Here is a 23,613-nt window from a genome sequence, read left to right as displayed (position 1 = left end):
GAGACAAAAGATCAACCCCTCCTCTTCTTCCTCAGCCTACTCAACATGAAGATGACAAAGATGAAGATCTTTATGATGACCCACTAATGGACAGTAAATATATTTTTTCTCTTCCTTATGATTTTTATTTCTTTTCTCTAGTTTATTATAAAAATGCAGAATATGATACAACATATATGTTAGCTATGTTATCTTACAGTAAGGCTTCCAGTAGTTAAATTTGGGGAGAGTCCAAAGTCATACACGGATTTTAGACTGTGTGGGGGAAGGAAGGTGAGGGGGGTGAGATACCCCATACCCCCAAGTTGTTCAAAAGTCAACTATACTGAAAATAGCTGGTAGATCCTATTTCCGCATTTGCCAAAATCCCTAAAGACAGAGAATCCTGGCCTGGGAAGCAGAAAATCAAGGGCTTGTTTCCCTGGGGCACGCCCTGGCACAATGTGTAACTTCAGAGACTGGCTGGGCCACCCAGTCCCAGGGGCCCACAATTACAGACGCTGCCTACAAACACCCCAACGATACTCCATCCAACTGCAGGCCCGAGGTTCCAGGGCACCTGGAGAAAGGCTTCAACTATGACTGCAGCTGGACGAGCGCTTGTACTTGGCACAGAAAATACCCATCCGTCCCCAACTGTAAATACCACACTGGTATTCCCCTGGACCAGGCCAGAAAACAAAGCAAAGAACTCCAGACCAGAGGCCAGAAGGGCCCAACCATGGCTGTGGCCAGCACTGCGGCCCCATGCTGACGTCTGCAGCTGCCTCTCCTCCACTTGGACACGCTCTGCACTGGGCTGGGAACTGCTGCCAAAATTCTGTCAGGCCTGCAAGCTGGAGAGGCTTGGGGTGTGGCCACTGCACAGACCACCCTTCTTGTAAGCAGGCCTTTCCAAATGCCCAGGTCAGCTGAGGGATGGCAGGGTATGGAGAGCTAAAGCAAATAGGGCTCCTGTTTTGTGGACCTGAATGCAGGGACAAAAGGTTCACCCACCCACCCCCAGGCCACCCAGGTATACAAAAGAACAGGCTCCAAAATGCAAATAAATGGGTTGGTGGCAGATGCCTACACTGTGAACCAGCCACCCTCAGAGAGGACAGAAAGGGGTGTGTTCCATGGCATAAATATGTGCATATTTTTATGTGGCCTGGCATTCCAGGAGTTCTTAATGAGACCCATTTGTTTACAGATACCATCACCCACCATAATCATCAAATCGTTGAGCCTGGACAGACAGCATAGCCATAAAGCATTGACGTATTCTTTACACTGAGCCAACTGTATGACAACAGGATGGCTGCCACCTCCTACTAGCAACTCTCATTCCTCTCCCCCAACCAGGGGATGTCATGTCTAGCCCAGGTCTAGGATAGAACTGAGCATAACCATCTAGGCTAACCCACCAACAACCTAGAAATATTCACCTTGATTCCCCACCCCCAGCTTCTTGACGGAGGTCAGCACAAACATGTGACTTTTGATAGACAAACTTTTGGTGGGGACTTTGGACACTCTCCTTCTCCTTCCTCTCTAACCAGAGTTCTAGGTGGAAATACTTTTTTTTTTTTTTTTTTGAGACAGAGTCTTGCTCTGTTGCCCAGGCTAGAGTGCCGTGGCGTTAGCCTAGCTCACAGCAACCTCACACTCTTGGGCTCAAGCAATCCTCCTGCCTCAGCCTCCCGAGTAGCTGGGACTACAGGCATGGGCCACCAAGCCCGGCCAATTTTTTCTATATATTTTTAGTTGTCCAATTAATTTTTCTTTCTATTTTTAGTAGAGAGACGGGGTCTCGCTCTTGCTTAGGCTGGTCTCAAACTCCTGAGCCCAAATGATCCACCCGCCTCGGCCTCCCAGAGTGCTAGGATTACAGGCGTGAGCCATCGCGCCTGGCCGGAAACACATTTTTAGATGAAGTATTTCATCTACTAGGGCTGTTGTGGGCTGAATTGTGTCCCCCACCCCCAAATTCAGATTTTGAAGCCCTAATCCTCAATACCTCAGAATGTGACTATAATTGGAGTGAGGGCCTTGAAAGAGGTGATTAACGTGAGGCTGCTGGGGTAGGGCCTAATCCAATTTGAGTGGTGTCTATCAGAGGAGATTAAGTCACACACAGAGACACCAGGGGCGCCTGTGAATAGGAAAGACCAGGCGAGAATACAGTGAGTGAGAAGGCCAACTGCAAGCCAAGAGAGGCCTCAGAAAAAATCAAATCTGCCAACACCTTGATCTTGGACTTCCAGCCTCCAGAACTGTGAGAAAATAAATTTCGGTTGGTTTATGCCACCCAGGCTATGGAACTTTTCTTAAGGCATCCTGAGCTAACCCAAGGTCCTTTTTTGGGCTACTAAGAGCCTCTGGACAATTAAGAGAGACTAGAGCAGGCCAGAGTCCAGAAATGCATTGTCCAATACAGTGGCCACAAGCCGCATATGGCTTCTTAAATTTAGATTTATTAAAATTAAGTAAAATTTAAAAATTCAAGTGGAGCGTGGCGCACACCTATAGTCCCAGCTACTCAGGAGGCTGAGGCGAAAGGATCACTTGAGCCCAGGAGTTTGAGGCTGCAGTGACCTATGATCTTGCCACTGCACTCTAGCCTGGATGACAGAGCGATATCCCATCTCTGAAAATAAAAAACAAAATTTCAGTTCCTCAGTTGCACTAGATTAGAACATTTCCAGGTCCAGAAAGGAGAAGGCTATAAATTTGAGAAAACATTCTAGGAGAACTTTTCCAACCCAGCTCTCCCAAGGAGGAAGACAGGCAGTGAGGAGAGCAAACGGAGTGAACATACACCTGTTGCTGAATGCCCAAAGAAAAAAAAAATAGGACTCTTAGCTTTTTATTGGTCATTACTAGCATGTGGAGGTAATTAATAAAACCTTCTTCTGATTAATTCTGAACCTAAAAGGCGAGATTTTTTGAATTGCTGTAAGACAAAATTGCGTACTCAAGCAAGCAGCAAGCATTTACTGAGTATTTACAACTCATGAGGACACTTTGATAGGCAGAGAAGAAACACCAGAGCACGTTTTTGCCTTAAGGAGTAAAATGCCTAAAACTAAACATTGGAGAAAACAGGTAGTGAAGGCCTCGGGGGTTCAGAAGGCGGCACTGCCAAAGGCTGGGACAGGTGGCTTTACCTGCCTACACTTGGGGAAAGACCCTCAATTCCTCTCCCTCTACTCTGAAGCCCCTACTCCCTCCTGCTCATCTAGCTCCCTCCCCTGCAGCTCCCACTGCCTGCCCCAAAAAGTCCCAACTCCTTAGCTCCTCATCCCAAACGCTTCGCACCTGATACGCCTCCCATAACCGCCAATTCCAGTTCCCACTGTTCCATGCCTGAACCCGAGCGCCAACCAAAACACCACATTTGAGTTGTTTTTCATGTTCCTGGACCCCACCCCTGGTCAGCATGGCCCCTGCGGCAAGCAGCAAAGCCTTGCCTTCTATTAATAATTTGCAGCTTTTAATCTGCTGAACACCTAGAGACCGGAAAACTAAAAACAGCCCTATTTTCCTAAACACTATTTCATCCTTCAGGACCTGACCAACCTTCATCTACTCATCTCCCTGGCCCGCCCCTCCTCTGAATTTGTATGTTGTCTGTTCCCCCAGCACACAGGAAAGACATCTCTATTACTGCCCTGATGACTTTCGCATCAGAGCTGTTCTCTAAAGCTGAGTTCCTCGAAAGCAGGCCCACTTCCTTTCCCATTGCACAGCACGGCAAGCATTCTTTCGAGGTTTCCAGAGTTTAATTTGTAATGTAAAACATAGCTAATGAGCTAAAGCTCAGGCACTGTGCTAGGTACAAAATTCCCTTCTGTTATCTAAGGAGAGCTCTACCCTGAGTAGTCTGTTAGCTTCCCAATACACAGACACTGTGTGACATTTATTTTGACTGCCTGGAAGCCAACTAACTTCTGGTTCTCAGCTGCACTGTGAAAATATGAGGTTGCCAGAGAGCTGAGATACAGACAGCAATAGTATTAAATACAGTTATGTTAAAACCAAGTGAAGAGCAGGGACTTGCAATCTATTAAGTACCAGTACTCAATATTTCACATCACACTAGGCAGTCCTCAATTTCTCCTTGTATCGAGTTGAACTAGTTAATGAGTTGAACTAGTTAATGATTACCTGGCTTTGATTAAGTTCCCTTTTCATTAAGAGCAACTGTGAAGTACCATAAATGATGTTTAGGAAAACCAGACACACCACTGACTCTTGGAACTGGATCATTCATCCCTGGATAACAAACAGGAAGCCTCAGGAATGCCTGCCTACAGTCAACCTTACCCGGTAAGATCTGGTTACAGACCTGCAGTATCACACTCAGATGTGTTTCCCTGGGCCTTGGCTTTCTCTGACCTGCCTGATATGCAAAGGGCCTCAGCTATTTAAAGCATTACATTAAAAAATCATGTTTTTACACTGACCCAAACCCTGGTAGGCTCCAAGAACAACAAAGCAGGACTTACTGCCATTGTCGTCAGAATCCTCACTGCTGCTGGGAAGGCGACCTCGTTTCATGATCTCCCCGGGAAACAGCAGGCAGCCTGCAAAGCAATGAGACAGCACTTAACCCAAGATGATAATACACAATCATCAAGTTATGCTTCAGATGGCAGCCCAGGATTTACAGCAAACAAAAGGCTTTAAGTAGTATTTGAATTGTAAACAGTAAAAAGACCAAAGATAATTAGGTGCAATCATTAACAGACCAGGTTAAAAAAGGAGGGGGAGGGGTGCAGAAGTCACGTATCAGTTGGGCTCCCAAAGGTGCCAGGTTTCTTTCTATCTCCCTATGACATTATTACTACAACTACTCTAGGAGTCTCACTGACTGGTGAGACAAGCACTGCAGAAAAATATCCACAGCAATGAACACGGTACTGTGCTTCCTCACTACAGACAGATTCATATTTTATGCTTGTATGTGGGGGGTGGGGTGGGGTTATGCCTGAATGTGTGAGTATTTATACTGCATTGGGCATGATTATGCTTCTCAGGTAAAATTTGCTAAAATAATCCTAAAAGCCAGATAACCTAGTCTAGAAAAAAAACAAATGGGGTAATGGGAATGCAAATGTTTCCTCTAGCCATCTCCAACCCCTCAGCAATTCACAGCTGGAACAGGAAGGGACCATAGACATCATATAATTCCGCTTCAGACCCCTCCCTTTTACATTAGAAAAGGCAGAAAAAGGTTAAGCAGTGACTTCCCCAAGGTCATACTGGGAGCATGGAGCTTCTAATTCTAAATCCAATACTGTTTCCACTCCACCTCACCCTGACTCCTTTCAGGACGGATATAACCAAATCCAGCCAAAATAAGAAATCAGTTTGTCTTATACAAATAACAAGCCCACCTGGCCAACTCATCCCAGGGAGCTGATGGTAACAGAACTCTGGCACTATCCTTAAGAGAAAGACTACATTTAGGAAAGAGGGCAGTGGACCAACACGGAATGGCTAGTCACTGGGCTTACAATGATGATCTCATGGTTATATTCACACAGGGCAGCTCTCTGAACAAAACCAAAAAGCTTTTCAAACTAAAACTATTGATCACCCTGATATCTTTAAGGCCCTGATCTTACTCCAGGGCCAATGATTCCCAAAGAGGAAGGACAGCTTTTTCAAGTCAGAAAAAGTATGGTGGCCTGATACCTATCCATCCACCCCCCACCCCCCCCGAGAAAAGTACATCCCAACCTCCTCCTCATTGGGAATCCCAACAGGTAAAATGCAATGTGGTGTTTCCAATGAAAGTGTGGCACACAGGAATAGTTTTCAATGAAAGTGTGTCACACAATAATCACAACATGTATAATGTGATGTGTTTCCAATGAAAGTGTGGCACACAGGAACACTGGAGAAAAATGTGGAGAACCACTGTACTAGAACAAGAAAGTAACTGAAAAACCAAAGTTCCACTCTAAATGAACCTGTAAAAGAGCAGTCAAAAAAGTAGAAAATGCAGCTTACTAAAGGTGACCAAAATATGCCACCTTGGTATAAAGGTATTTTGAGCTAACGGCAATCGAGAAAGAGCACACACAGGACGACCTCTCTACCTTGCCCCATCTGACTAAAAGCAGAGCATAGATTTCCCTTTTGCAAAGGAAATTTCATTTGTAAAGGTGTCTATCAGTTAAACTCTCATGCATATATAACCTCATCGATCATTAGTTCCCCCCTACATTTCCTCATCATCATCTTTCTGCAATTTAACCTCCTAGAAGCCCAAAACCCCTTTTCCTTTGGTCACTTAACAACTTATTACCCTTTGTTAAAATGGTATATGAGCCCCAGGTCTAACCCTTTTGGGGTTTTTCACTTCTTTTCTGTGAAGTCCCCTCCACCCGCACATAAAAACATTGATAAAGTTTTTACGCCTTTTCTCCTGTAATGTGTCTTTTGCCATCGTAATTCGCAGCTGCCCCCCCTCCGCCCCCCACGAAGTGAACCTGAGAAAGTAGTTTTTCCCATAGTACAATGCAGTCCGTTTCCACTTATGAAATGGACTTATATCATTCACTCAAGTACTCAGGCCCCTCATCTATAATTGCAATATTTCATATTTTCTTCCTGAGAAATTAACCCAGTTAAAGTTTATAGGTGTTTGTTTAACAAGTGATTCTTCAAAAACCACTAAAAGAATTTACCAAGACAAAGCTTGGACGTGAGTCCTGATCTGGGTCATGAACTTAAGGACACTTTGTGGGCTGGGGTTTCATACTGGGGGCAGGTTCACAATCCTAAAACCCAACGCACCCACTTTCTGCAGAGCCCCACTCACCCGTAACTCTAACACCCAGCAATCTATAACTCAGACTAGAGCAAGCCCACTCCAGCCAAAAGTCTCCATGGCCAACAAATACCTGTGGCCCACTCCCTACCTGAAATGACTGTCTTCCTTGCCCTGTGCAGGCATGCCCCACACACCAACTGCTGACGGCTGAACTCTCTTCCAACCTTCTAAAGAGGGTGTGCTCCTGCTCCCCTTGGGATCCAACAAGAGGTCAAGAGAAAAGGAAAAGGCAAAAGACCGCCCACTCCCAACAACAGTTTCAGCTCCCCAAAGCCTGTATCACAAAAGAGCTTTAAAAAAAACAAAAACAGAAAGTACCATCTGAAGAGGAATTCCTTAAAAGTGACAGTGAGATGGAACACAACGACAAGAATGCAGTTTGCCACCTAGTAACCAGATGTGAGAACACTGAGAAATAAGAGGCTGAGAAAGCCCATAAAAATACTTCCCAGTTAGAAACAAGAAAACAAGAAAACTGTATCTACATTGATTCAGACAACTTAAATTTACCTGTACAGAGTAGCTCAAAGAATTTAGAATCTTTTTGAACCAAAGTGCCTTCCTCCCAGCTTTTAAACACAACTCCCTGAGAAAGCACTTCAACAGTCACTAAGTGAAAAATGCAAGCACTGGCCAAAACAGAATGATGCTCCTAAACACACATAAATACTCTCTGAAGCAAAACCATACAAGTAAAAGAGTAAAAATAGCATTTTCTTTATAATGAATTCCATTTTCATCCACCCCAAAGACCTTGAGTAACGAAGGTTGAGAATGCTGTACTTTGCTTCTCCAGGGAACCTGGCACAGTAATGGCGGTTAGTGCTCACAGAGTTTCCTCCTCTGTGGCTCTAATGTACTTAAACCTTGACATCAGGCAGATTTATCTCACCCCGGGTTACTTACTGTATCAGAAAATCAAAGTACATGTTACTATCTTCAAGACACACAATACAGCAGCTGTATGCTGCAAACATATGCCCCACTAAAAGCCAGCACGGGAAAGCGGAGGGCAGGGCCATGAACACCATTACCTGTCCTGACTCTTTTAGGGCAATGGCTGATTATATCTAGATGGTAAGAGGATAAGTAATAATCAATTAAAAGGCTACTCACAACACTCCAGAGAAAGCAGCAAGACGACATAATAGCATGTGATGCATCCCACAAACATCTGCATACCTAATACATTAGGAGGTGCTGGAGGAAAATTACTGTCCCTGACCTCATGGAGCTTCTGGCCTAGCTGAGGAGACAGGTAAGCAACAGGAATCCAGCATTGTTCGTGCTTGACAGCGGTAAACACACAGTTCTACAGGAACACAGGAGGTTGACAGAGTCAGGGGAGGATTTTGAGCTGAGTGCTGAAGGACAAAGGGGAGGTAGCCAGAAAAGGGAGCACATTTGGGGCAAAACACTGTAAAATTTAACAATATACATACACATAACCTAGCATATTGCTCTAGGCAGCATCTTCATACTCAACATCTTACTATTTGCCCATTTCTTTACTATATACATCCCTTCTTACCTTATATCCAATTGCCAAGGTTTATGGATTCATAACATATGACCCTTTGAAATACCCCTACGACCCCAAAGTTTGGTCTTCAACCACCCAACCCAGATAGCTTTAAGCACCCTTCCATTCTCCAAGCCTACAGTTTCTTCCCATTTCCAATTATTATAACAAATTAATCACCCTTATGATTAATCAAGCTCATCAAGCTACTCTCTATGCAAATTTCCACTCCACACTGCAAATAGGTCAAAGTTCAACCTGTGCAGCCAGAAACCCAGGCGTTTTCTTGTTCTTCCCAGCTTTACCCAAGCATCTGTCCCAGCAAGCCCCAAAGCCTAACTTGCCTCTGCCGGGCCAGGCCTCCTCCCCCGAAAACTTCCATTTCCCTCAGTGCTCAGTCTCTGCTAATGCAGTTGCTGTTGCCCCCTCCTCCCTACCTATTCCAATCTCTCTTTTCTGGAGCTCCGCCTGAAACCACTGAACATCACCCACCATTCCAACTCCAAGCACTTAACATTCTGTACCACTCAGTTCAACTTTTTTCCTTTTAGAACTTTTTCGCCATGCTTTTCAATGTATTATTTACTTTAGCAGTGTTAGTCAAAAAAATTATTCATGACACATGCTAAAGATGGTAAGGCAGATTTTATTCAAGAGGGACCATGGTGATAGGTACAGGGACCATGCAATGGGGTCTTGCAGCAGGACAGAAAGGAGACTCAACTTGGACTCCAATAAGGACAAGTAGAGAAATAGAACCAAAGCAGGGCAGCATCAGTGGATGGAAAATTACTAAACAGAAATGTCCAGAATAAGGGGTTTCTGGCTAAACTGACTGGACAAGATTATTGCTGAATGCAGGCCAAGATGGAAAGATAGGAGGGTGGTCAAATACCAAAGGTGGGGAATTTTCCCTAAACTGACTTAACAGGATTATTGCTCAAACTGGATTCAACAAGGACAGAGAGGGAAGCCCAAGGTAGGGCCTAGTCAAGTAGAGGACTCAGAGGAGACTGACTAAAGTTTTGGTCAAAGGAGAGTCTTTGTCAGTATTCAAGCAACTGCCTTGCGTCATGACTTAAACGTTTCCATATATGTGTGTCTCTAAAGATTATAATAATTTCTGGAGAACAGAGATTCTCTCGAGTTAAATATGAAATGAAGATATAACAGAGAAGGGCCAGCTGCTGGTTGGAAACAAGGCCTCCCAGGGCTACAACGGACACTCCCAGAACTCTGGGTCCAGTCTTTAACATGGCTCATCCTGACACTCTGTCTGAATTTCATTAAAACTGACTCAAAGTGAGCCAATTTACAGAATCCTGGAGTGTCCATTTACCATGAGAAACATAACAGCTAGAGACAAAAGTACTAATTAGTGGGCACTTGGGACTGCCCAAAAAGAGGAAGACTACCTAAGAAGTCAGATCAAAAACATAACCTTGGCTGGAAAGGCCAAGAAAGAGGCGATCACTGGCCAAAGATCCTGGCTGGATCAGCTAAGTAACAATCCTCTGGCATGCCCAGCCCACTGTAGGGAAAGATGTGCCAAGACACCAGGGTATCTGTGGTGGCTGCTCAAGGCACCATCTTCTCAGGGAATGTGGGCGCATTCTTTACCCACTGGGCCAAATTCATTTTAATTACATGCAAATCAGTCTCCTTTGATCCCTTCTGTCAAAATGTGGTACATTAGCTAACATATTAATTTGATGAAAATTTTATCGAGTTAGATGCCAGAAATATGGTGAACAAGATATGGAATGCCTACATTCCAGGAGCTCCCAGTCCACTTGGGGTAAGAGCAAGGAAACAAGTGGCTTCGGTGTGCTAAGTGCTGTAAAGGTTACCAGATTACTGCTCATCTGTACATGAGATAGCACGGTACCTGAAAACCTTGAAATTTACGTTTCCTCAGACTGAAATTAGGAAAAATCTGCATGCAATAGATTAAGAGCAGCCACAAACCAAAGGAACCCATCCCTAAGGTGGCTCAGTAATTTGAGTGAGCAAGTTCAATGATCTGGGGTGTGGTCCCAAGGAGGCATGACTGGTACACGATTCTAAGAAAGAATGAGAAATGACCTCCCAACAAGGAGAGAAGGGCTTTTACAAAAGAATAAGATGACTAAAACTTTGAAGATGTTTATCCAATGCTATTCCTGAGAAAGAGGGGTGATTTGAAGAAAACAAACTGTCCAGTTACTAGAATTACTCTCGGTGGTAGAACAAGGACCATTTATCAGGCCATAAACTCTACAGCTATAATAAGAATTACACCCTAGTGATTTTAACTATCTTATGGCTCATATGCAGAAAGACTGGTTTCTCCCTTAAAGTATCAATTTTATCCACTATGTTTTCATTGTTAATTCACTCAAGAAGTTCTAGTTCTAGAAGGTACCCAATTAAAGACCCCTACATATTTCTTTTATACATATCACCTAATGCAATGCTATGTATTAAAATAATCTATTGGATGAATGACTGAGTTCCTGTACATAAACTGTATCCTATGCTCACTCTGCTTTACTCAATTTGAGAAGCTTTTACTTTAATATCTAATTGACCTTTAACTGGAGTAACTTCTATTACATTGGTTTTAAATATATTGGTGTCCTTGCATTCTGTCAAATAGTTAAAATCTAATATCTAAATGTACTATACTATAGAATGTATTATCAGAAACCAGTTGGTCTTACATAAAAAAACTACAAAGTATTAATACTTTAAAATAAGCTACTCTTATCTTTTTGCGAAGTCCACAGAGTTTGAATATTATTTTTTGAAACACTATGTAATTGATAATTTGCTTCCTAAATTCCTAATCATAGAATACGCTCCCGTCAAAAAGATACATTTTCTTAATAGGTCACTTTTTTGTCTTCTATGGAGTATATGGTTCTCCAAGTACCCAAATATAATGATCTATGCATTATAGTAAAATCTGTCCTCTTGTCTCTAAATGAATGTGATGGAAACCCAGCTGATTTCTTATCTCAGTTTTTAAAGCAAATGTTAATCGCCTAGATATGAAGTTTTCAAATTGGCAACATTATCTAATTCATATGCTCAGAGTCTAAAACTACTGTGACTATAACTCAAGCCGGGATTCTCAATTTAACCAAAGTGTTACATCCAGTCAAAAAGTCAAAAATTTGAGTTAACTGACAAACAGCTTTGATCTTAAGTGTTAAAGTTTTAACCCTGTCTAAATATCTCAACAACAACAAAAACATGGAACTTTTAAAAATGTGTTGTCATACATCAAAATGTATTTAAAGAAAATGCAGACCAAGCTACTATAGAATCTTTGGAAAGAGCTCAAACTTGAAACTATTCAGCTTAAAAGAGTTTATACTAGCAATAAATAACCACCCACAAAAGAAAAAATTACGGTAATTTACCAGATAACTATAATATTTACTCCTATAAACATTACTAATAAGGCCCATGTGCTATGATACATTATATCACTGTAAATTCTTTATAAATTACTTTTGAACTCAGATTTTAAAAATCAATAAAGCATTTTTCAAGATTTTAAGAAATTTATAAATTTCAGAGGTTCTGAATGAACCACAAGCAGCTCTCATTTGCCAATTTATAAATAATCCAATCACTGCTTATGAGCCCTAAGACAATCTATTAAACCCTTTCCAAGTCTCTATAACTGCTGACTCAATTAAGAAGAGTCAACAACTGAGTAACAACTATGACAAAACATTCCAAACATTCCTAGTTGGCATCTATTTTTTTTTTTAACTTCCCTAGACATGGGAGGAAATGAATTCACACCCAAACAATAAAGGCAGTCAGTCATCATGGCCTCCAATCTTGAGCTTTTATCCCTATTTCCATCAGCGCAGAATTCCTTTGTTACATCTACCTATACGCTCACATATGAAAAGATGCCCAAGACATATTAAAAGAAAAAAACAGGCAAATTGTGGGGGATGGGGGGATGTGTGTGTGTGTGTGTGTGTGTGTGTGTGTGTGTGTATACACCCATTTATACATAAAAGGGAGGAGAGAGAATACATACACCAATTGCTTATATATTCATGGAAAATTTCTGAATGAACATAAAGGTTCATAGTGGTTATCTCTGAGAAATGTGACCAAAGTGTTCCAGACAGACTGACTTGGGAACTCTTACTTCTCTTTATGACCTTTAATATGATTTTAATTTTTTACCATGATCCTGTACTAAACTTACAGATTTAAAACTCAAAACCTTTCTTCCCTGCCACACACTACATAAAAGACCCCAGGAACACAACTTCTTGGCTTCATGCAAAGCACCAGCCTAAAATGAGCAGCCATCAATAAACTATGTATATTCTACCTCCTTCCAGAGATAAGGTAACAAAGGCTTGTTTTGCTTTGAAAGAATACCTGATGGAAAGGTGCAGGAGAAAAAATTGGAAAAGGTAATACGGTAATGCCATAAAAATGCTATTATCTCCCACTCTGCTTGATTAGGTCATCATTAACTTCAAAAGCAAAAGTTTCTAAAAGATAAGAATAGCCAATAGCAGTAGAAGGTCACTTAAAATATGTGCAATAAGATGTGAAAGAAACAGGGGAAAAAAAAAATATATATATACACACACATATAAAATAAGGATAGAAAAGCTAACCTGGACAAGAAAACTAGTGTTTAACTACTTTTAAAAAATAAGTACTTTTCAACTTCTTATTCATTTCCAAAGTAGTACTGTTTTGGGAAAAAATGGAAATAAAAAGGCTACATTCCAGAGATGGACAGCAAATATGTCATTGCCTCTACCCATGTCATGTGTGGTTAATAGATGACTTCAGAATCCTTCTTAACACAGTGCTACCACCCAATCAGAGAGATAAAGCCTATTTGCCCTATATGTCCTATTCCTTTTCTCACATTTTTGACAATTTACCAGGGAAAACGAAAGTAAGACTAATTTCTTCAGAATACATGACAATAAAAGTTTATTTTCTACAGCATTTCATTAAAATCAGAAGTTTGTGTTTCATTCTGCCTTGAGGTCTCTGGACCAGGTTCTAGTTTATATAGCACACATACATACATACACACAAATCCCCAAGTCTTCAGATCAAACTCTGAAAGTTCATTAAAGAATGACACTTCAGAAAAACCAAGTGTTAGTTAACAGGAGGTAATTTCTGAATAGTAAAGGTAAGGATGGGAAAGCATTCTAAAACCCATTATTCCACCCTTGGTGGTATAAGCCAATAAGTACAAAGTGTCTACAGGGTAATTTTAAAAGATTTTTAAATGCTCAAACCATATGTTCTTATACAGGGTATACAAAGTAGCTTCTGCAGAAACCAGACTCAACGAGTTAATGACAATTACACTGTGCACAGATTGAAATGCAGCTGTTTTTGAGGAACTTTGTTCCTTGATTATAGCCGGTTGTCAGAAACTATCAGTTACCACTAACAATGTTAAGTCACCAAAAACTTTTAAAGTACTGTTTTAAAAAAGAGCAAGAGACTCCCAATGTTGTGTACTGGAAGACCTGGATGACAATTAACAAAAATTGCATTTACACATCATATGAGTTACATATAAAAACAAGCATTTCATCACAATTGTACAAGGCTTGTTATTATGGTCATGGAAACATAAAATCGTCTCAAACTTAGCAGCAAGATCTGGAAAATATTCTCTAAGGCTAAGGCTGAAAAGAGTCTCACAACGTAGATTGTATCTACAGGAATCTTCCCAAAAGAAACCCAAAAAATTCTAACTGCAATGCTAGAGAAGATTGCAGAGATAATTTAAAATAAGGTGGGTGGGCACTCTTCTCCCCTGCCAGCCACATTCTCCCAGATGCCTGTTCTATAGGCTTCCTCCTCCCTGATGTCTAAGGGGATTTAAAAACAGGTTATCTGGAAGATTAAGGCCATGATATGTTATCAGGGAGCAGACAACTAAAATGTCATCAATGAACAACAGTCTGTTAACTTGCAAACTGAAACACAGTTTCTTGGCAAGCTGAGTGAAGATAGTTGCAGATGCCATTCATTCTGCCTAGTGGAGCACACAAAAGGTAGAGCTGGAAGAATGTTTTGGTAGTTCCCTGAGCACTACCACAGGGATGTAAGTCCTCGGAGCAGCAGGTGCTAACTTCCGATTGGTGTGGCACATACAACCTACTTGAGATTATCTTCCTCTATAGAAGAACCCAATTTTATAATGCATATCCCCTTTGCAGGGCTTCTTAGCCTGGTCCCATGAGAGACGACCTAGGTGTTCTTTGCCAGGTACACAAGGTCCCATGTTACACATCCTAACCTCAAAAGAGATCTATGAACCAGAGTTAAGAACCATAGCCCTCAGCTTGGCCAACTCCCTTCCAAACTTCTAATCTCAACTTATTTTTTCAGGTTCCTACATGAGAAAGAAAGGACTCTGCCACCAGCAAAAATAATCGGGTGACCAGGTAATGGCTGTCTCACTATAAATCAGGGGTTTTTGTATAGCTTTTGAGCTAAGAATGACTTTCACATATTTAAATGGTAGAGGAGAGGTCAAAGACATTTCATGACATATGAGAATTACACTAAACTCAAATTTCAATGTCCATAAATAAAGTTTTATTGGAACACAGCCATGCTCATTCATTTACCTTTTGTCCATGGTTGCTTTGGCACTTACAACTACAGAGTTGTGCAGTTGTGACAGACCATGACCCACACAGCCTAAAATATTGACTAACCTGGCCATTTACAGAAAAAGTTTACTTAGCCTTCCTATAAATCAACAGATTGGCAGTATAATGTTTATAAACCAACATTTTGTATGTTTAGTTAAATGTGCATCAATCACCAGGTCCTGGTCCCTCAAAGCCTACAAAGTTAAGGATCAGATACACTCACTCCTTAAGAAGTCCCCAACTAGAATCATGGCTCACGCCTATAATCCTAGCACTTTGGCCTATAATCCTAGCACTTTAGGAGGTTGAATCGGGAGGATTGCTCGAGGTCAGGAGTTGCTCAACCTGAGCAACATAATGAGACCCCATATCTACAAAAAAAAATTAGCCAGATGTGGTGGCACCCACCTGTTAGTCTCAGCTACTCAGAAGGCTGAGGCAGGAGGATCGCTTCAGCCCAGCAACAGAGCAAGACCCTGTCTCGAAAAAAAAAAAGAACTCATCGACTGTATATTTAAGATCTGTACATTTCACTAATATGTAAATGTTACCACAAAGGAGAAATATTCTGAAACGAGTATTTCAAAATCAGATTTGAAACTTAAAAAAAAAAAATCCTTAACTAGAATAGGCAAGAATGAAAAGGGAGAAAAAAAAGTTGTGGGGAGGGGGAGGATAAAGGGTGGTCTAAGGCTAAGCAACTTAAAGGCCCCATCTAGAAGGCAGTGAATTTTTCTCAAAGGAAAACCCCTGTGGCTCCTACTTGGGGCTAGCTTACACTAAGTTATTAAAAGTTCTAACAAGATTCTTATCCGATTTTCAAGTTAATAACCAATAAACAGAAAAATGACTGTTCTGGACAGGCATTTTAACTATAATACATGGTAACAGTGACAGTAAAAGGATCAGAGAGAAATCATAAAAGGAAGTCACCAGAATTTAAACACTTAAACTAGAATCCAAGGATGCACTTAAGAGGATCAATGGAATCCCTGAAAGGACATGCAAATTTTAATGCCACCCACATTTTCTGGGAGAGAGGTTCCACAGGTTTCAGTCTCAAAAGTATGCCCAACTTTAAAAAAGTTGCAAGCCACCAGAACTTAACCTCTGCATCACTACACTTCCACTGCAATAACTGATGCTTGTAAAAATGACCATGGGTAATTAAGAAAAATTTTTAATTATATGTAGTGTAATTTGTGCTAAACAAAAGCAAACTATGCAGGTAAACCTCAAGCAACTTACTAATAATATTGCCATTTCTTGCTCCTTATCCTGGAGTAAGGAGTTAAAAAAAAAAAATGCCTATTTTATCCTTCAGTTTGGACCCTGACCACTGAAATCTTTACTTAAAATAACTTCTTAGAAATTCTTAAATGTCATGAATTTTCAAATAAAATCTGTGCATGAGACATTAAATGATCAATATTTTAAAGTATTGTTGCCAATTTTGAGTGTTTTCAAAACAAGAGAAAAACCGTAGTTTAATTCCCTCAACACCTAAGTCCAAAAGAGACTAAGGTTTCAAAAATGAACTTACTTCAACTGTCCTCAATCACCTTATTATGACTTAATTCTACCTGAAGAACCAAAAGCAAAAGCATAAATACTGAACTGGTATTAAAGTAATCAAAAGTTTTAAGTCTTTGAACATGTGTTGAGTGCACATCATATACCATTAATAAAGGATTAAAAATGAAAATACACAGCCCCTTCCTATTGACTTTTTCCATTCCAAGTCTGGTAATCTATATTTGTGTTGCTTTGAGGTGAGGAAAGACATAATCATTCAAGTCCTAGGCTAGAAGAAGGCCACAACATGGCCAGAGTCTAGCATTAGTCTCCTCGGTTCTATCCCATGACACTTAACCCTGAACTTCAAAGTGTCATTTCTACTTGGAGGTAAAAAGGCCCTCCAGAGCCATTCCTGTATTTATTAGGAGTGCAGAGTAACTCTGTTCATCAGAGCCACCAACTGTAAAAAAAAAAAAAAATCAAAATACTGTATATACCCTCATGATCACAAACCAAAGTATCTGCACGAGAAGTACACTAGGTAAACAAAAATAGATTCTCAATTAAGTCTCACCTTTCTGAGATGTTATAGTCTACAAAGATAAACATAATAAACATAATACCTGTCCAAATTTTAAATGCATAATCACATAACATACTGCAGAATCTTGAAAATTAAGAAAACACACTAAACACTAAAACTTTCAAGGAAACAACTTACCTGTCTCAGGAATTAAAATATTTTCCCAATTAAGGCTGCTACTAGACTTCTGACACCTTCTAAGAAACTAACAACTCCAAGCAAACCCACCCTTTACGCAAAAAAAAAAAAAAAAAAAAGTATTGTTGAATATGGTGCCAATTTGCTAAGTTAAAGGCTTGGACAAGGAGGTTGTAAAAAGTTTAAAACTGATATAACTCTATTTTAACAATCAAGCCAAACTTTTCAATGTCAATCCAAATAAAAAGGAAGGCATGTTTGCTGTCATATCTTCCTCCACAAGATATCTATTCTATAAACCTTGTGGGAAAACAGGTTTTACAATGCAAATTATGATAGACCATTAACTGTAATGGTGTAACAGGTGCCTCATAATACTAAACTACAGGGAAGAGCTTCATAAACAGGAAAGTAAAGAAGCAAGCAGAATTGTGACAGATTCATATGCCTCCTCTTCACTTCCAACAAACACTACAGATACAGGACACGACCAGTGTTTGACGCCTTTATGTTTACTGTTCCAACCACCTCAGTACTCAAACGCACACATTTGGTAAATCTTTTTCCAACAAGTCTGTGGATAAATACATCAGGTATCTATTTTCAAACAGATGATCTCCAAATCTAAATTTCCAAATTATAATAAATGCTATTTTGATTTCCAGTTTTTTTTCAATCCAGTTGACTTTATTTCCAAAGGCTGATCTCCCCAGTGTCATACATCCTATCAAAAAGTTACTAAAGATTGAAATCTACTTAAAGGAAACAACCAGATCTGATAAATGGTTTTTTACTGGACAGTGGTTTAGACAAATCTGCTCTATTATACTTTGGGGCTGAATAGGGAAATCTGAACATGTCCCAGTAATAAATGATATTAAAACTTACCAAGCTAGCTAACAGAAAAAACCTCCTGTAGACTCTGTGTACACACAGAATTATCTCATTCTGATTAAAATATGCATACAAATATGCATAGAAAATTATCTGGAAAGTGATACAGTGGTGATCTTTGGGCGGTAGGAATGTGTTTTTATATTTGTTTCTCTGTATTTTCTAATTTTCAACAACGTACATGTAACACCACTTGTGTAATAACTTTGTTAAGACACTAAGGGCTCCTTAAAGTAAAAAATCAATATCTATCACGTGCCTACTATAGGTGAGACATATGGAGATCTGCTTTTATTCTCACCAAGTCCTCCAAGTTTGTTTCAGTTCATCCTTCTTCCCCAAGACTCTGGGCTAAGCAAGAAAACACATTTCCTTAAACTCTATATAAAGTTTTATCTCTCTGGTCTCTCTCTCAGACACACTTATCATTTTTCATTGTTTTCCCTGTATAGCTACTCTTTTAACCTTAGTAACTAATATAAGCAAACTCCTTTACAGGCAGTAAACCTGTCAAGTGATAGAGGGGGAACTAGTTAGGTGGGTTTTTTTTATTCCTTCTAGATGAACAGATATCTAGCTTGTCAAAGTTAAAATCTCTGTGCAACCCATCCAACTTTTCTTACTAAAAAGCAGTCTATGATCTCAAAGATGGAATAAAGTTCAAGTTCTACTGCATGTTCAGACAACTCCCATTATCTATTTCTGCTAGTATAAGGATGAAAGGAGATACGGGGAAATCTAACACTTAAATAGCTGAAAATTATATTTGTTCTAGACATTCAAATGAAAATGCCAGATGAAATACACAAACTTAAGGAAGATGGCAAAATACCACTCAGAAAGTCATCTGACTTAAAGGTGACAATAAATAGGATTAAGATTTGGGGGATAAAAGGACAATAAAAATTCCAGGTTGGATGTATTTGCTAAAAAGGGTTACCCACAGAAACATCCCATTTATCTCCCCCCACATATGTTGCCCACCTACAACAAATTACTGTATCAGAAGTGTTGAGTTAGTGTAAGTATGGTTACATTGAATGCTTCCTTTCTCCACCTAGAAGTGATTAAATCTTGATTAGCTGTGATTTGATTAAGATGCAACTTACTACAAAATTCCTAACCACTGGTGAGTCACTACCTAAATCAGCTTTCAGGAAAATATTTCTCTGCATCTTAAAACTAGTTCATTAGCTTTGAAAGCTATTAGCCTTGAGCTACAAGTAGGTAGAGAGCTAGCCTTCACAGCGGGTATTATAAAAAGGAAAAATAGTTCACCTAATAAAAAGCTTTGGGGAAAAAAACCCCTAAGCATTCCCATTAATGGAAAGCTCAGATCCATTCTCGCTTCCCTAAAAACGTAGCTGTCTCAAGTTAGTCAAGGCAGCTATCATTTTACAAAAAGAAAAATTAATTCCTTCTTGGCCGAGGTAAACAGAGGGCGACAGACCCTCACCCCTGGCGAGGCGAGGTGGGGCGTCTGCCTCCTCGTTACTAGAAAGCCAGCTAAAGCTGCTTTTAAACGGTCTCCGGGTGACGACGCATTCCTAACGGGTTTCGAAGGCACGTTTAAATCGCCCGCTTTTTTGTCTGCTCGCAGCATTCACCAGGAGCTGGGACTGCGGCCTCCCCCGCGTGCTCGGGAGGGGGAGCCCGGGATGGGCAAACCCGGGGCCAGGGGAGCTGGGGCGGGGGAAGGACCCGATAGGCGGCGAGACCCAGGACCGAGAAAGCTGAGGTGGAGGACGACAGGATGAGGAGCCCGGGTGGGAGGGTGACAGAGTGCTCAGGGGAGATGAACAAGCTGAGGATCCCAAGAAAGGGGGGAATTCCGAGGTGGGGGAGCTGGGCCGCCGCCCCGCAGCTGAGAACGCACCGCGCGACTCCCGACTCCCGCCGCCCGCCCGGGTGTGCGCAGGGCCGCGGTTCCGCGCGGCGCCGCCCCCTCCCTCTCTCCCTTTCCTCCTCCTCCTCCTCCTCCTCCTCCTCCCGAGGCGACAGAAACAACAGCGCGGGAGGAGGGGAAAGTAACTCCCGGCACCTCCGCCGGAATTAGCCCCGGTGCAGTGATGACACCTTCTCGTGGCGCAACCAAGCCCCGCTCCCTCCGCAGCAGCGTCCCCGCCGCCGCCCTCTCCATTTGAAAGTGGCCACCCCACGCTGCCGCCGCTCCTCCCGCCCCGCCGCCGCCAGCTGCACCAATCCGCTTGGCCCCAGTTGCAAATCAAACGCTCCCTCGCGTCCAGAAGCCACTTGCGCCGCTGGAAACGGCCGCGCCGTCCTCCTCCCCAAACCCCTCCGGGGCGGCACCTTCAGGCTGGGGCGGGCGCGCAGGCGAGAAACGGTTTTAAGATGGGAGCGGCGGCGGCGGCGAGCAGCCCCCGGCGGGCTCGGCTCCCGCTCCCGCCCCCAGACAGTTCTGGAAACTGTGTATCACCTCTGTCACAGGAAGCCATCCGGCGAGGAAGGCGGCGCGGAACCAACAAACAAACGCCTGCGGCCGCCCGCCGGAACCAGCGCGGGGACCGCGTCGGGCTTGTGGCCGTTCCCGGGGCAGGGGCGCGGCGCCCACTACCGCGCCGCAGGCTTTGTGCGAGGCGGGCGCGACGGGCCAGGCGTCCCTGCCCCCGCAACCCCCCTTCCCGGGCCCCGGCGGCGCTGCTGGGACCGTTAGGTGACGCTCCGGCCGCGGCCGAGAAGCAGCGCCTCGACCGCCGCCCGCCCCCATTTCCACACTGAGCTGCCTCTCCTCAAACGCCAGAGGCGGGCTACAAAAGTTGGCCCCGGGGCCACCCAGCACCTGCCCACGTGCCGCAGATGCTCGCTCCAGGGTCTTCCCCGGTCCCTTCCCCCCGCCGCCCTCGGCCGCCAGGTCACCTATTACCGGTGGGAGGGGAGAGAGGCTGCTATTTAAACGCCCGCGGAAGTTGAGGCACCCCCACTAGCGGGTGCCGTGCACCTGCCTCCCGCCGCCGCGCTCCGCCACTTTGAGCAGCAGCCGCGTCCTCAGCCCCGCCTCCTGCCCAAAGGCGGGCGGGGGGAGCGGGAAGGAGGTGGAAGGGATCGAATTTCTCCAGCAAATGGGACCGTTCCGACAGGATTCGGTTCCCCGGTCAACATTCCACATTCCATCCCTCTCCCGCATTTGCAAGCCAACGTAGAGCTACCCGGAAAGCTTGCTGGCTACCGAACAACAGCCCCCAACTCACAAACACACTCACAGGCACAAGACACGTGCACTGAAGGGCTTTGCAACTTGCAGTACCGGAGAACACGCTGCACGTTCATCTAAGGCAGCAAGGAGACCCAGAAACCCCCCCCACCCCCACCATTTGCAGATGGTGCCAAAGGTTGCAATTTGCAATCCGTTTTAAGTTCATGATTAATTGGTACTTTGCTCTACCAATGCTAACTCCTTCCCAATTTCATCGATGAAGGGTTTTACTTTACAGGCAGTGTCGCTATAAGTAAAAGGTCTGATAAGTGGAAGCTCAATTTAGAAGAATCTAATTGCCAAGCTGCCCCTCCACCCCCTGCCCACTGCCCTTGAATTGATGCAATGAATATTTTGGACATGTGGTGACGCGGTGACAAGAGCCAGGGCTGCGGCCACCACACACAGATGTACCTACACACACCTATGTTTGGACAAATATAGTCCCACCACACACACGGTCACACACATTCTGGATTCATATATGTACGCGAACCTGCGTTCTGCCATTGCCATCTGTCTACCAAGTTGCTACTATGCTTTCCACTTTCATGCAGCCTAATGCACTTTTGCTTTTCAAAAAAATTCTATAAACTAAAGCCAACCAAACTGGGCTTCTGCTCCTGAACACATTTAATTGATGATCCACCTGAAAAAACGTATGTTCTTCACAAATCCAAAAGAAGAAAAAGCTCTCTTTGCCCCCCCCCAAAATTGAAAAAAATAATCATAATAAAACTTACTGATCCAACATAGATCAATTCTCAGGATCCAAAAATCATCCTCTCCTCCTCCTCCTCTGGCCCCCGCCCCGGCAATGCCCAAGTTACTGGTGGGATAGTAACGCTGCGCTCGGCGGCTGCCTCCCTCCCTCCTCGCTACATATCGAGAACCCAATCTTTTGGCGCCATATTAATGACGTACTATATTATTTCCACTAGGCAGCGACCTTCGGCATTAAATTACTCCCGAGAACTCCCGAGCAAAGCAACAAAACCATCAAATATGGCTGAGCCTCTCGGCTCGTCCTGCAGCCGCCGACGCCGCCGCCGCCACCGCCGCCGCCGCCGCGGGACCCGGACGCGCACACGGACCCACACGCGGACACGCGCGGACATACGCGCGGCGCGCCCACCCCGCGCGCCCCCCGCGGCCCCGCGCGCGTACCTGCTGCGGAGGGGTTCGGCCGAGGCGCTGAGCTCCGCGCCGCTCGCTCGCTCGGCGCCGCATGAGTTCGGGCCGCGGCGGGCGGGCGGGGAGCCGGGCGGGCCCCTGCTCTCGCCGGCGCGCACACACCCGGCACTCACGCACGGAGGCACTCTCGGACGGGCGTTTGGCTTGTTATGGAGGAAGGACTGTGTGAATCAAACTCATTTCTGGGTCACTGCTGCCACAGGGGGGAGCACTTTAATCCCTTGCCAAAACGAGAGGGTGGGGACGGGAGGGCGGAAGGAGCACGCGGGGAGCCCGCCGTGCGGGGGGCTCGGTGTCTGGTTAACTCTTCGCGGCCCTCGCCGCAGCCGGCTCGGCCTGCATCCACGGGATCTCGCCGAGAGTGGCACTGATCAACTCCCAAAATCTCTTACGTCACCTACCTTCTGAGCGTGGAAATTCTTGAGGTCTCTCCAGGCAGGGAGGTGGGTTTTTAAATTATCCCCTTCAAACTACTGCCTCAGTTTCAACTCTTCTCTGACAACTAGAAATGGAGTCTTTCAAATTAGCTTAAAATTACGTAGATAAAATTGTGGCTATTAAGGCGTGTAATTTGGGTGAAAAGTTTTTAGGCTGAGTAGCAAAATAAATATTTCTTCTGTAGTAATGGTTTTAGGGAGTTGCAGATTAAAATGACATTTTTAAATACACAGAATTCAATTCTGAGGCCGGAACACCATCTTTACCGAAATTGGTATCGAAATTTAAGGGAAATTGTATCTAAATTTGTATCCCAAATGAGCATTAATCCATTAGAAGATAGTGATTATTGGGGGAGAGGAAAGAAAAAGACAGGGATTCTTTATAAATTGACACCACGTTTATGTTATGCATTACTACAGAACTGGATATCTTCTCCCTCCAAACATGAGGGGTGAGCCTAACGGTAAACTGGAATTGCAGACTAATATGAATTTAGTCATCAGAGATTCATTTTGGGGGCATTTATGTGTAAGTGAGTGGTTACTGATTTTCCACAAAATACAAAATTGCTTTTTCACATGGAAGACACATATTTCTTTCATGGATCTCCTAAGGAAA

General features: G+C 43.3%; 1 protein-coding gene across 7 annotated transcripts in view; it reads right to left on the bottom strand.

Annotated features, from left to right (window-relative positions):
• The window catches only part of JADE1 (jade family PHD finger 1), a 57,079-nt gene extending 34,293 nt beyond the window's left edge, over positions 1-22,786 (bottom strand). For 2 of the 7 annotated variants that reach the window (XM_012643290.1, XM_012643296.1), the window contains exons 1-2: positions 22,528-22,786; positions 4,491-4,568 (exon numbers count right to left, since the gene is read on the bottom strand). In XM_012643290.1, coding sequence (XP_012498744.1) covers positions 4,491-4,542 — 52 coding nt within the window. In that variant the 5' untranslated portion in view covers positions 4,543-4,568; positions 22,528-22,786. Of the gene's footprint in view, positions 1-4,490; positions 4,569-20,456; positions 20,582-21,030; positions 21,158-22,103; positions 22,486-22,527 lie in introns of those variants that run through there. The other 5 variants (XM_012643297.1, XM_012643292.1, XM_012643293.1 and 2 more) reach the window with 5 other exon arrangements.
• Between the last annotated feature and the right edge of the window lie 827 nt (positions 22,787-23,613).

Source organism: Propithecus coquereli, unplaced genomic scaffold (assembly GCF_000956105.1).
Source record: "Propithecus coquereli isolate 6110/MARCELLA unplaced genomic scaffold, Pcoq_1.0 Scaffold195, whole genome shotgun sequence".
NCBI lineage: Eukaryota > Metazoa > Chordata > Mammalia > Primates > Indriidae > Propithecus > Propithecus coquereli.
The sequence above is the reverse complement of the archived record's forward strand: the minus strand, read 5'-3'. Positions and strand labels throughout refer to the sequence as shown.